General features: G+C 36.1%; 1 protein-coding gene across 1 annotated transcript in view; it reads right to left on the bottom strand.

The window, feature by feature from the left end:
- The window catches only part of LOC107717708 (kelch-like protein 29), a 202501-nt gene that overhangs the window by 7497 nt on the left and 182179 nt on the right, over positions 1 to 12825 (bottom strand). Inside the window, exon 6 of the mRNA XM_016524544.1 lies at positions 8837 to 8975. Within this exon, the coding sequence (XP_016380030.1) occupies positions 8837 to 8975 (139 nt within the window). The remainder of the gene's footprint in view (positions 1 to 8836; positions 8976 to 12825) is intronic.

Below are 12825 nucleotides of genomic sequence, written 5' to 3' on the forward strand. Positions count from 1 at the left end.
ACAGATTGAAATGCTGTATTACTCTTATATGTACGATCAAGTATGAAGGAGCATTTTAGTTCTTTTCGCTGTCAACATTCAAATCTGCAAAAAGTTCCGCCGCCGGAACTGTCGACCCCAGGAGGTTAAACTGCCAGAATTTTAAAAGACTGTATATTTGTTTGCATTGAACTTTCAGCTTCGTAACTTTGCAGATATTGTTTATGCTCAAACAGCAACATTACACACTAACTAACGTTAAAAAAGTGAAATCGCAATGAACCACCCCTTTAAAACTTGTAGTAATATACCATTCAACTAAAATTACATTATATATACATATACATGGAGAGACTAGCTTTTATTTCCATATGAAGTGTTTGGTTCCAAAACGCGATAAACGGCATTTTAAAAAAAAATGTAGTTTCTGCCAAAATCAGTATTGTATCTGGTCGGTATTGAAAAGTCCATTTTTAATTTGACGTAAAATGCGATATCCGCCGAGTTATTCTGTCATGTTTTCTCCTTTTCTTTCCAAACCGCGACAAACGCCAGTCTCCCTTCTCTGCAGAATGCGATATATCAGCTCATGTATGTTCATGATGAAATTGTATTTTATTGTTGTAATTAATTTATAGCATTAACAAGATGACCCGTTGAATTCATTTTGGGAGCGATGACTGATTGAATGTATTTTTAGTCCAGTGCCTGCACATAAGATACTAATGTATTGTATTAGTATTGTACTAATACAATACTAATGTATTGACCAAGTTCAGAGGCTGTCATATGTGGATCAACTTACTATGTTGTGTATTTTCAACAGTTTCAATATGTAAAATAACTTTTATAATGATTCAATGGATTTATTGCATTTTGAAGAAAAAAAAAGTGTCATGGATTTATTGCATTTTGGGAAAAAAATTATAAGATTTTATAATAAATCTTTGAAAATCAAAATCTGGATTTACATTTTTAATGTTATTATAACCTATAGATGCTATGAAACAGTTTGAAACAGAAAATAGTGGTTTTCATCTTGCCACTTTCTTGGTAAAGAAAACACATTTTTACTCAAATTAATCAAAATGGATTTATAGCGTTTTGGATCCAAACTCTTCATATATTCTATTTTATTTTTATCAAAATGTGCATGTTATATAGAAAGTATTAATAAAAAGAGGAAAAATGCCAAAATGGCATTCATGACACAAAGAGGGATTAAAAAAACATTAAAAATTCAGTAAAGTTAGATTTTTGTGAATACGTTTCAACATGAATATATCTTATTAACACATAGTAAAAGCTGGCACTATGCATCAATTCTTTCAATTTTTTTTTTGCACACAAAAGGCATACGTTCTGTAGAAGGACCCTATAGGAAAAGCATAAAGCACAGATACAGTACATTTTGTTTCTTGCATCTGAAATGAAACTCAATCTGAATCAAAGGGTGAGCGTGGCATGCTTTGAGGATGGGCACAGGTGGCACACAAATGCACAGAGAGAGAGAATGACGGGGGAAGAAAGACATGGAAGGAGAGGAGGGCTGACACCACAATCTGCCTGTCCACATGGAGCGATCGCACAGTAAACCAGCCGAGATGGAAGCGTTTCATTACGTTAATACGATCCGTATAGCACCTCGAGCACATTCACAGCACACCAGCTCTCGATATCTGCATACCTGCCTGCTCATGTCTTTCACATGCAGTCGCCCTGATCACTTCAAATGTAATAATTCCCAGGGGAGGATGGCAAATGTGAATAATGAGCAGCGTCAGTGGTTTTATGCTCTGAGAGGAACGATAATCCCCTGAAGGTCAAGGGCAGGAGGAGTGAAATTAATAGCCAAGCGGCCGTTGATTGTGTTTTAGTGTCGGCTGAAGATAGCACTGATGTGTACAGTCACCAGATAACTGCCAAGCTACCAGACGGAAAGCCAATATACATGGAAAGGCCATTAGGTGAAAATTTTTCTCAGCCCGGCAACAGCGAGCATTCAATACTGTGATAATCCACCTGCCGGTTTTCTATGAAACGGTCATTTCGGACAAATATTTTCCTGCTAATTTATTGATTAAACCGCTGGGCATTCGATCTAGCACTACAAATTAGCTTTAAATGCAATAGCGAGCTGTCTAAGTTTCATGCAACTCTAAAATCACGTTCCCACAGTTCCTGGTGAGTGAAAACTGTCTGCAAAGTGATGCAATGCTTAACATCAAGTGTCTAAATGCTACAGCATTCAAAACAAGCAGACGGGAATGCCGGTGTGTTCGAAAGCAAAATATTTCATCACATTTTCACCTTCTTACATGGCTCCTGAAAACCTTTTCTGAATAAACTGCCATTTTAATCTGCAACTGGATGCAGTGCATATTAAGACACAGCATCTGAATAAAACTGCAAATACTAAGTACTAATGACTTAATTTAAATATTTTTAGTAGACTATTTACTACTGTAAATACACATTAATGTGTTTAAAGCTTCTAGATTTTGCCTCAAATATCAAAACGAGAATCCAACAGAAATACAATTCAAGCACTACTTGACTATAACCATAAACCAATAGAATGGTGTCTTTGGGAAGCAATAAACACAAAGACAGTTTGCATTATATAGCTATATTATAGCAGCTTTGTTGTTTAATAATATAATATAATCAATATAATATATTAATTTTATAAAAAAAAATATATAAATAATATATAGTCAAATTAAGACAATTTATTATTTATGAAATTCATTAGTTTAAGTGGAAAAATATGATCCAAAAACAACTTCAAGCCTATTAGTACTACACTGTCAAAAAAAAAAATACAGTGTATTTATATATTTATTTATTTACGAATTTCATTTGCTTAAAGAGGGAAATATATAATATAATAATCAAATAATGAATTTTTTTTTATTTTTATTAAATTCATTAGTCATTCATCAGAGAGTATATAAAAATACATAAGGTGTATAGAAATGTCTTGTTAAATCTAGTAAAAAATAATGTTGGAGGCAAAACCCAAAAACCTTAAGTTGCTCTCCTAAAAATGAATAGTTGGTCATCATTTACGTTGTTCCAGACAGGAATTATTTTCTATTTATTTAACATAAAAGGAGAAAAGAAAGTCTAAGTCTCTGTTATCCATACAAAGAAAGAGGATAGTGATTCATACTATCAAGCTCCAAAAAAAGTCCAAAAAGCACCATAAAAGATATTATAAAAGTAGCCCAACTTATGCATATTCCAAGCCTTGTGAAGCCATACATTAGCTTTGTGTGATGAACACACCAAAACTAGCTACCGGAGCTCTCAAAAGTCATTTGTGTTTGCGTTTAATCAATTCCAAATGCAAAATGTATTTAAAAAAGATTTCGGTTCGTTTCTCTCAGAAAACTACTGCATGGCTTTAGAAGACTTGGAATATAGTGCACACAGTCAAATGGAGCAGTTTCACAGAGCCTGGCAGTTTAAATCACCCACTTTCCCTGCTACGAAAAAACAACTTTCCTTGGAGTTTCTGCTGAAGATCTCCTTTTGTGTTTCCCGACAGAAAGAAAATAACACATAGACACGGGGGAAAAAACGACAAACTACTTCTCGAATGTGCGCCTGAGAGGATCCCATCATCTTGCACTATAGGCTGCTTTTTAACACAATACTTAAATTCATCATTCATCAGAGAGTATATAAAAATACATAAGGTGTATAGAAATGTCTTGTTAAATCTAGTAAAAAATAATGTTGGAGGCAAAACCCAAAAACCTTAAGTTGCTCTCCTAAAAATGAATAGTTGGTCATCATTTACGTTGTTCCAGACAGGAATTATTTTCTATTTATTTAACATAAAAGGAGAAAAGAAAGTCTAAGTCTCTGTTATCCATACAAAGAAAGAGGATAGTGATTCATACTATCAAGCTCCAAAAAAAGTCCAAAAAGCACCATAAAAGATATTATAAAAGTAGCCCAACTTATGCATATTCCAAGCCTTGTGAAGCCATACATTAGCTTTGTGTGATGAACACACCAAAACTAGCTACCGGAGCTCTCAAAAGTCATTTGTGTTTGCGTTTAATCAATTCCAAATGCAAAATGTATTTAAAAAAGATTTCGGTTCGTTTCTCTCAGAAAACTACTGCATGGCTTTAGAAGACTTGGAATATAGTGCACACAGTCAAATGGAGCAGTTTCACAGAGCCTGGCAGTTTAAATCACCCACTTTCCCTGCTACGAAAAAACAACTTTCCTTGGAGTTTCTGCTGAAGATCTCCTTTTGTGTTTCCCGACAGAAAGAAAATAACACATAGACACGGGGGAAAAAACGACAAACTACTTCTCGAATGTGCGCCTGAGAGGATCCCATCATCTTGCACTATAGGCTGCTTTTTAACACAATACTTTTTTTTGGCAAAAATGACTTTGAGTCCACACATAACCTGTTGAAGTGGAGCTGAACGACTAAAGGAAACCAAAAAACGGGGCGGGAGGAGCCATGGACAGGGTGAAGGGTGGAGGATGGTTAGAGTGAAGAAGAGAGAGTCAGAGAGAGAAGAAAAAGTGAGGCAAGGGAACGTTAGTTCTGCCACAGGAAGCCAGCAGCCATTCTTCTGGATCATGACTGGATCTTTGAGCGTGACCCCCCACCAAACCTAAACAAAGTCCCCTGTGGCCCTGTGCATGAACATAGGAGTGCGTAGGGTGTCATTAGTCTCCACTGATTGAGTACTTGAGGGGGGAGAAGGACAACTCAAGAGGACAATGTGCAATTACGCCCCTGGAACTACAGCTGAAAAGATTAAGAAACGCCACTCCCTCCTGAAAAGCAAAAAAAGCCAGAGTTTGTTATTTTTGTCCTCTCTAATTGCCTTGGCGGTAGGTTTTAAGATAATAGAATGGGATGTAGTCCTGGGTTAAGTTATGGAGGTGATAGAGAAGAGAAAGGGGGGGAAATAAGAACGGAAAAAGACAGAGGAAGAAATAAAACAAAAGCATGTTCATCAACCAGGTCAATTAGTGCAATCTGAATCGGCTGGAGTAGCAATTTGCTTTGTCTGAGCACTTTTATTATGGAAATCGCTCTGGCTTTGGAGAGAGGTGCATATCTATGGAGCTGCTGATTGCAAGCGTTGTTTTTCAGCAAGATGGAGAGAGCGAGAGACAGGAGACAGCAAGCGAGGCCGAGAGAGAGAGAGAAAGACAGCATGTCCGTGAGAGATAGAGCAGAGAATGTGTTTACAAAAATGAGCATCTATTATTTTTCTCATTTAAAGTGACATTTTTTCAGCATTAGCAGCCAACGTGAGGATGAGGATGATGGGAGATGGCCACATGGTGCATGTGTGTGCAAACGGAGATTATAAATTAGCTGGGGAGGTCCAAAAAAAAAAAACTGCTGGCCACTGTTGACTCTAACACATTCAAACACATACACACACACACACACACACACAGAAAAAAAATTAATTAAAAATATCTGGAGCTCATTTTCTCTGTCCGTTGCCAGTGAAGCATGATTAAACATGAAAATAAAAAATCCTCTTGATTGACCATAATTATCCTCGTTCATGTATGTTTCCAGACAGAAAGGGCTACAGCATCACGTTGGCATCCAAGATATAGGAGAGTGGGGTAAGATGTGTCGCTCACTTAATAAAGTAGACTGTGCATCATTTTTGTCCCTTTTATTGCATGTCAAAATAAATGTTTTATAAGCCAGGTAAAATACATTTTCTGCAAAAGCAAATCTATGCAGGCCTTCAAATAATTAATTCAATATATTAAACAATAAAAATATTAAATAAATATAAATAAATTAAATTATTTATATATATTTATAGAAAATGTAAATACATATAATGATGTATAATATAATTTTATATTAAATTGTGTTTTATATATATAAATGTCAGAAACATTTTTATAATATTATATATATATTAATATAATTATAAGAAAATCAGATTTAAAAAAAAAACAGGCTGTGTGTTACAGATCATTTCAGCTGACAGAAAACATCCTGCAATATAATTAGGGGTATTAGTTATACCTCATTTCATCCCATTTCTGCTTGCCTAGAGGACAACTTAAGTAAAATATGACACAGCTTACCCTGCTCTCTTTTTCGCCACAAAACGGATACAAAGTCTAGAAGAAAAATCTACAGATACGACCGAAAAGCATGATGGGGAAAAGAAATAAACAAAAAAAAAAGCCCTTTTTTAGAGGTTTGGAGAGAAAATTGTGCTGCCGAATCATTACAGCATGAAATATGAATGAAGGAGCCCACTGTGGAACTTCATTCATTACTGTATATAAACTTCAACCCTCCCTACAAAAACACCAAGAAAGTGACTTTCCTCTAGTGCAGGAGGCAATTGTGCCTTCATAGAAGTCGACTGTCACATCCCATGGGATTAATGATCTCCCATTGTTTTCCGAATGAAACCTTACTAGTTCCTCGCACTTGTAACGCCACATCTACTGTAAAACAGCTGCGCGGTCTTATATAAATAAATAAATCAGAGCACGGTGTCAAAGCTACTTTAAGCTAGCCGAGTTTCACACTACGTACATACGCTGACAGCTTGCCACAGTTGTACTACCCATAAATTAAAGTGGCACCAAGCATACTTATTGAAAATCCGAAGGGGAAAATGGAATTACTGAGGGCAATCCGTCTCTGCGCTCCATGCGGCAGACGCTAAAGGGGAGGTTAATGGCTTTTTTTTCCGTGGTTGAGAGGAAGCGTGTGTGCACATTTAGGAGGTGCATTATATCCTTCAGGTGGCATGTTCTCTCCCACGCCCCTCAGATGAGCTTAATGACAGAGCGTAAAAATAGCATGTGGCTCAGATTTTCAGCGTAGGAAAGGAAACATTGTTCAGAGCCGTAAATAAGGGCATGGTAAACTGATGCGATATGATAGACTAGACGCTTACGTCAAATTGTGTAGATAGGATTTAGAAATATTCCCACCAAAAGTCATGCTAACATAACGTATGAATTTTAAATAAATTGGCCACACCCTACAGGAAGGTGAACTGGTATGACAGGAAGTGGAATTTACTATCTACACTTTTTTTTTTTTTTTAAAGTCAATAAAACATTGTGAACGTTTACAAGAAAATGCTGTTTAGAGTGTGTCTTTTATCTCTCTCACCTGTTTGAATGAGCAGCTGAAAGTACTAAAGCGTAGATATTTCAAAATAAGAGTCCTGGTGTATTTCATGCATGTTTATAATTAAAGGGGTCATATGATGCAATTTCTCCTTTCTCTTTGGAGTGTTACAAGCTCTTGGTGCATAATCCGCCCGCCGCCGCTCACTCTAGCCCACCATGTGAAACTACTTTGTTTGGCCTTCCAAAAGAGGACATGACTAGAAATCAGTGGTTAAGTTGTATTTACAACACTGTTCCAGAACAGTTCAACCCAAATATTCAGATGTGTGCGGCACATTTTATGGAGGACTGTTCTGGAAGAGTAGACTACAATGCCGGCTGTTCTGACTCACAGACTGTAAGTACGTTATCCCATCATCAAATTAAATAGTAAAATATATCATATTATGCAGTTAAATTGGGTTGCGAATGCCGTGTTATGTTGACCTTAAGGAATTGGGCTTTAAACTGGTTCATGCTCAGGTGAGGGTGACCCAGATCCTGGAGACGTACTGAGATCACAAATACTGCTCTTTCACTACTTTGCCCTTAAGCGAGGCACTTAACCCAAGGCTGCTTCAGGGAAACTGTTCTTGCTATTAGCATGGTGTGGATGAAATCCATCTGTGAAATGGCAAAAACACTGATAAACACTGAGTATTCACGTATGTACGTTACAGAAACAATGAGATTTTCAGTGCAGGGGCCCATAAGTTGAGCTGCAACAAAAAGCAGCATGCGATTTGGTAAAGCAATGAAATCCTCTATGAATTTTAGCGCTGGGGAAGCTAATCTATGGACATCGCCTTCAGTCTGATATCACCAAACAATCATGCAAGGTCCTCTGTCAAACGCAAGGTCAATGGCAGTTGGACCTTAAAGGGACACTTGTGTGCGCGCGTCTACACAGGTCTGATGTTTACGAGGACAATCGTATCTTTCCCTAAGCAGTGAGCTCTTCTGTCATCTAGAGTCCTTATAAGCTTTCTGATGAGTTGGCTGCTCAGGTTTTTCCAATAAGGCGACTGGTGTCTACCCAGAGTACCTGCGTGAGAGTTTCTGCATTCAGTGGAATAGAAGGAGACAGGCGACTTTGAGACAGAAAGTGCAGGTACGACAAGTCCTGCCCAGTGGACTGAGTCTATGAATTGTGAATGCGATAAAGCAGCAACTCAGCTCAGACTAGCTAATGTATGGTGAGTGTCGGGGAGACTAACAAGCTTAAAAATAGTGAAGCTAACTAACTACATTATTTGATAGCATGACAGTAGTGCCAATTTTTACAAATACAAGCTATATTTTGGATAATGGTTGTATTTATGCTACACTGTTTTATCTAATAACCGAAAAAGCTAATCAAATGTGCTCTGATAGATTTTGTCCATCTTTTCTGTAGAAATAAATACAGAAAAATGCTATCGTTAATAAGCGTTTTCAAATCAGTTATATAAATTAGGACATATGTAAATTATAAATTAGGTTATATATAAATTATATATATATATATTTACAGTATCACATTTAAGCAATAAAACAAACAGACCATTCAAAAGTCTGAGGTCGGTAAGATTTATTTTTAAATGTTTATGAAGAATTTATTTAATAAAAATACAGTAAAAACAGTAATTTTATGAAATATTACCGTATTGGCCCGACTATAAGACGACCCTGATTATAAGACGACCGGAGGAAGGCAAACCTTTTCACCAGGTCCTTGAAATACAAGCTGCAGGAAGCTAGAACATTTTGGTGGACTTCAAACTCTTTGCCTTCAACTATAATTTTCAGGTCTGTAAACTCTTTCTCTCTGCGCTGCTGGTTCAAATCCTTCAACATCTCTGTAGAACAAAGAAGAAACAGACAATGCCAAACACGTGTTTAGAATTCAGCTTTTTTTTTTTTGGAACAGATGCAACAACAAAAGCAGACAGTGGCAAATATCACCAGAGTGGCACAGATCAAAATCGGCATTGAATAAAAATGCAACACTTTATGGACACATTAGAAGCAAAATAAACAATGCACATTAGACATCAAGCAGGAATTATTCAGATTAGAAGATACAAACACACAATGGCATATTTCACAGTTTTAGAAAGAACAAAAATACCTTCGTCTCAAATATTCAGCGCTCGGTGAAAGCCAGACATCAGCTGGAGAGGAACTGACTGACTGATATGGGCCAGTATCAGTGTGCACAATACCGGCAAAAATTACAAATACATTTCCTGCCAAAAGTATTGAATTATTATCATATTCCTTGGGCTACGGTGGCTTTTTAACAATACTTTATAAGAGAATTGTGTTGTCTGTATTTTAGGACAAAAAAACAGAGCAAGCTGAAATGATGATTAATGTGCGTCAAAAACCTAACTGGATCATTATTTTTATTTTATAATAGATCAAATTTTATATTCAACAACCTGGATGCGTGACTTTCCAAAAGAAAATGCTCTCCGCTTACAGAATGCTAAGAAAGGAAAACAAATGTAATGTTTAAAACATGATTTTATATACTGCCATACAGTATTTCGTTCCAAATAAATGCAGTTTATATTCATGGACAAACACTGGTGTTTAAACTCTATGACCATAAAATCATCATATTAATGTATTTGGTCTTGGCGGAATAGATCTGCTACGTTGCTGCTGCTGCTGAATTGCTGCTGCTGTTGGTTATTGCTGTAGTTGTAGATTATTGCTGCTGCTGCAAGCAAGTACAGGAACTTGCTACTGCCAATGCATACGGCGATACGGTGCCGTGAGTATTTAAGACATACTGCTGCTGCAGACTAAACTATATATATATATATGTGGAAGTTTTCATTGTAATTGCATTGTACTATTAATCAAAGTATTAATCTGCAATATTACTGTTTTTACTGCATTTTTCGGTCAAATAAATTCGCCCTTGTTTTTTTATTATTATTATTATTATTTTGAATATCACAGCTGTTTGACACTGACTCTGAACACATTTAATTTGTTTATTAATATGGCTGCTACTGCTAATACTATGACTACTATTATTAAAGATTAGTTACATTATTTGTGCAGCGATATAAAAGGCTATAAATAGCATATTTTTACAATAGTAAACGACGACCAAATTCCACATGAGATCGCAAAAGGGAGTTATTACAAACACTCGATGGTGGTTTAAAGTGAGTTTTGAGTAAAAGTGTACTAAGAATCAGAAAACCAGCCAAACATCTTGTAAACAAACCGAAAGCTTCAAAGAGAGAGACAAACCTCAGCAGACACATTGCAAAATACTTTCAATTCACAAATAGTTTCATCAATACATTAAATTCCTTAAGACAAAAATGTCTGTGTTCTCTGATCTTCATTATCAAAAACAAGAAAACAAAAGAAAAGCTTGTTTGAAGTCATGCAGGGGAAAAAACATTGCATTGATGAAAAAGGATATATATAGAGAGAGATTGAAATTAAATAAATAAAGTGTAAAATGTTTATACAGGTCTTGTAAAAAAAAGTGCAAAACATATGTACAGTATATAAATATTTGCAAGTATAATCATATTTTAGTATTAAATTAATATTCCTGCAGATCTCGTTGCCTATTTGACATGTTTACCAGAATCATGGGAACATTCATGCACAATCAAGTCGGAACGCAGAGGAAACAAGCGGCAGATGTAGATGGGGACGCTTATGTAAATAGACAGATACCGAGGCAGAAGTCCAAGGAGACCAGCAACGAAAACGAGCCCCGTTTAATGAGGATCTGTAAAGCGATTCTGACAACCGGTCCTCGCACAGCAACTTTAACAGGGAGCCTGCGTAAGGTCAACAGCTTCAGACAGCCCAACACAGCAGCGTCTGAAGCCAAAGCGCAGCACAACGACAGCCATCTTGTCTCTTTATCAAACACGCTCTCTCGAAACCAGCCGCAGCTCAACCACTTTCTGTTTCACAATTCAGCTGCTAATTATAATCCAAAAATACTACCCGTTTTGACGCGCTGTATTGACACTGTGTTATTGCGGCTAAATATTCTGAACGGATTCACCATCGGCTAATTCACGCCACTTCCTCAGCACTGTGAGCATGGAGGAGATTTCAGCGCAGAGTGTTGATTTCTGCAGCCTAATGGTCTAAATCTGTGATATTTTTATGAATAACAGCTCGTAATGAGTGAATGTGTCTCTTGGTTGATTTTACAGCCTATACAAGCGGTTTATTTGATCTGGTAATGCAAGATTTTAGTCAAAATGCATCATGTAGTCATCGATTGGGAACAAAGGCTGGTGGAGATGTTCTGTAAATATAGAAAATTACCTCCATTTTCATTCTAACATTTCTGATATAGACCATAAAGACAGCAAGCATCAATTTAAACAGTTTAAAGGCTTTTAAATAAACAAAGCCATGTTCTACAGTGTATGGACATAATATAATTCATATTCGTTTAACTACTTATCTGAATCACTCATAAAATCACGGGACAACTGTGAAGATCCGACAGCAGGGAGAACCGAATCTAATTATTAGAAACAATGCGCTATTTCAGAAATCAATTTGATCTGCAGCGCAAAAGCAAATGGAACAGCATTGTAAACACATCAGCGAAATGAACAACTACGTCAACGCAGCGCGCACACAAACCCACACACACACACACGCAGAACAATAATGAAAGCCTTGAGCCACATCGGCCACTTCAGCAAAACTAAACCAAACACAATGAAGCTTATGGATGATGTGGTTGTTTCAGAATTCACTGATGAACAAAGAAAAAAAAATGGCTAAATGCAATTTTAATCGCTAAAAAGCTATTAAAAACCCATAGTACTTTACAATGTGAATTATATATGACATGCAAAAAAAAAAAAAAACATTTCATAATATAAAGCCATTCCAAATATTTTGCAAATTCCATGTATTTTTCTGATGATTTAGGTAATTAATAATGCTAAAACGTAATGCATACCTGCACAAATGTAACAATTTACATTTTGACTTTTTATTTACACACAAACACACACACACAATATAAATTTTTTCCAAAATGTTATTAATAGCAAAAGTAATTAGCTGGATTTTGTGTGCATTCAAATACACACAAAGCGATTTTTAGTAAGATATAAAAATGAATGTATTATGATTGTTTTAAACAACAGCAAAAACCAGTGCTAAACTAGCACAAAACCTTCCTCTGCTAATTAGCAATGATAAACCTGACAGCAGTCAGAATAAAAAAAAAAGTCTTTGAATAATATAACTGAATGTGCTCCACATTATACAGGTTAGTGTGTAAAACCCACACACACACACACACACGCAGAACAATAATGAGAGCCTTGAGCCACATCGGCCACTTCAGCAAAACTAAACCAAACACAATGAAGCTCAGGGCCGTCTAGAATACTGAAATTACAAAGAAAGCAGCTGATTTACTGATATTCAACACTAGAGGCCTGGTTGTTCACTGTTCAGAATGAATCAATAAATAAAGAAATAAGTAGAAAAGAAATGTGTTAAATGGAATTTTAATTGCTAGAAAGCAATTAAAAGCCCACAGTATATTTACAGTGTGAATTATAGTTGACATGCAAAACATTTCATAATATAAAGCAATTCTGAACAATTTGCTAATTTCTCGGGATTTTTCTGACAACTGAAGCAATTGTCTAAAAAATACATACATGTAAAGGCAAATGGTTA

This window comes from Sinocyclocheilus rhinocerous, unplaced genomic scaffold (genome assembly GCF_001515625.1).
Source record: "Sinocyclocheilus rhinocerous isolate Xijiao unplaced genomic scaffold, SAMN03320098_v1.1 scaffold2108, whole genome shotgun sequence".
Classification (NCBI taxonomy): domain Eukaryota; kingdom Metazoa; phylum Chordata; class Actinopteri; order Cypriniformes; family Cyprinidae; genus Sinocyclocheilus; species Sinocyclocheilus rhinocerous.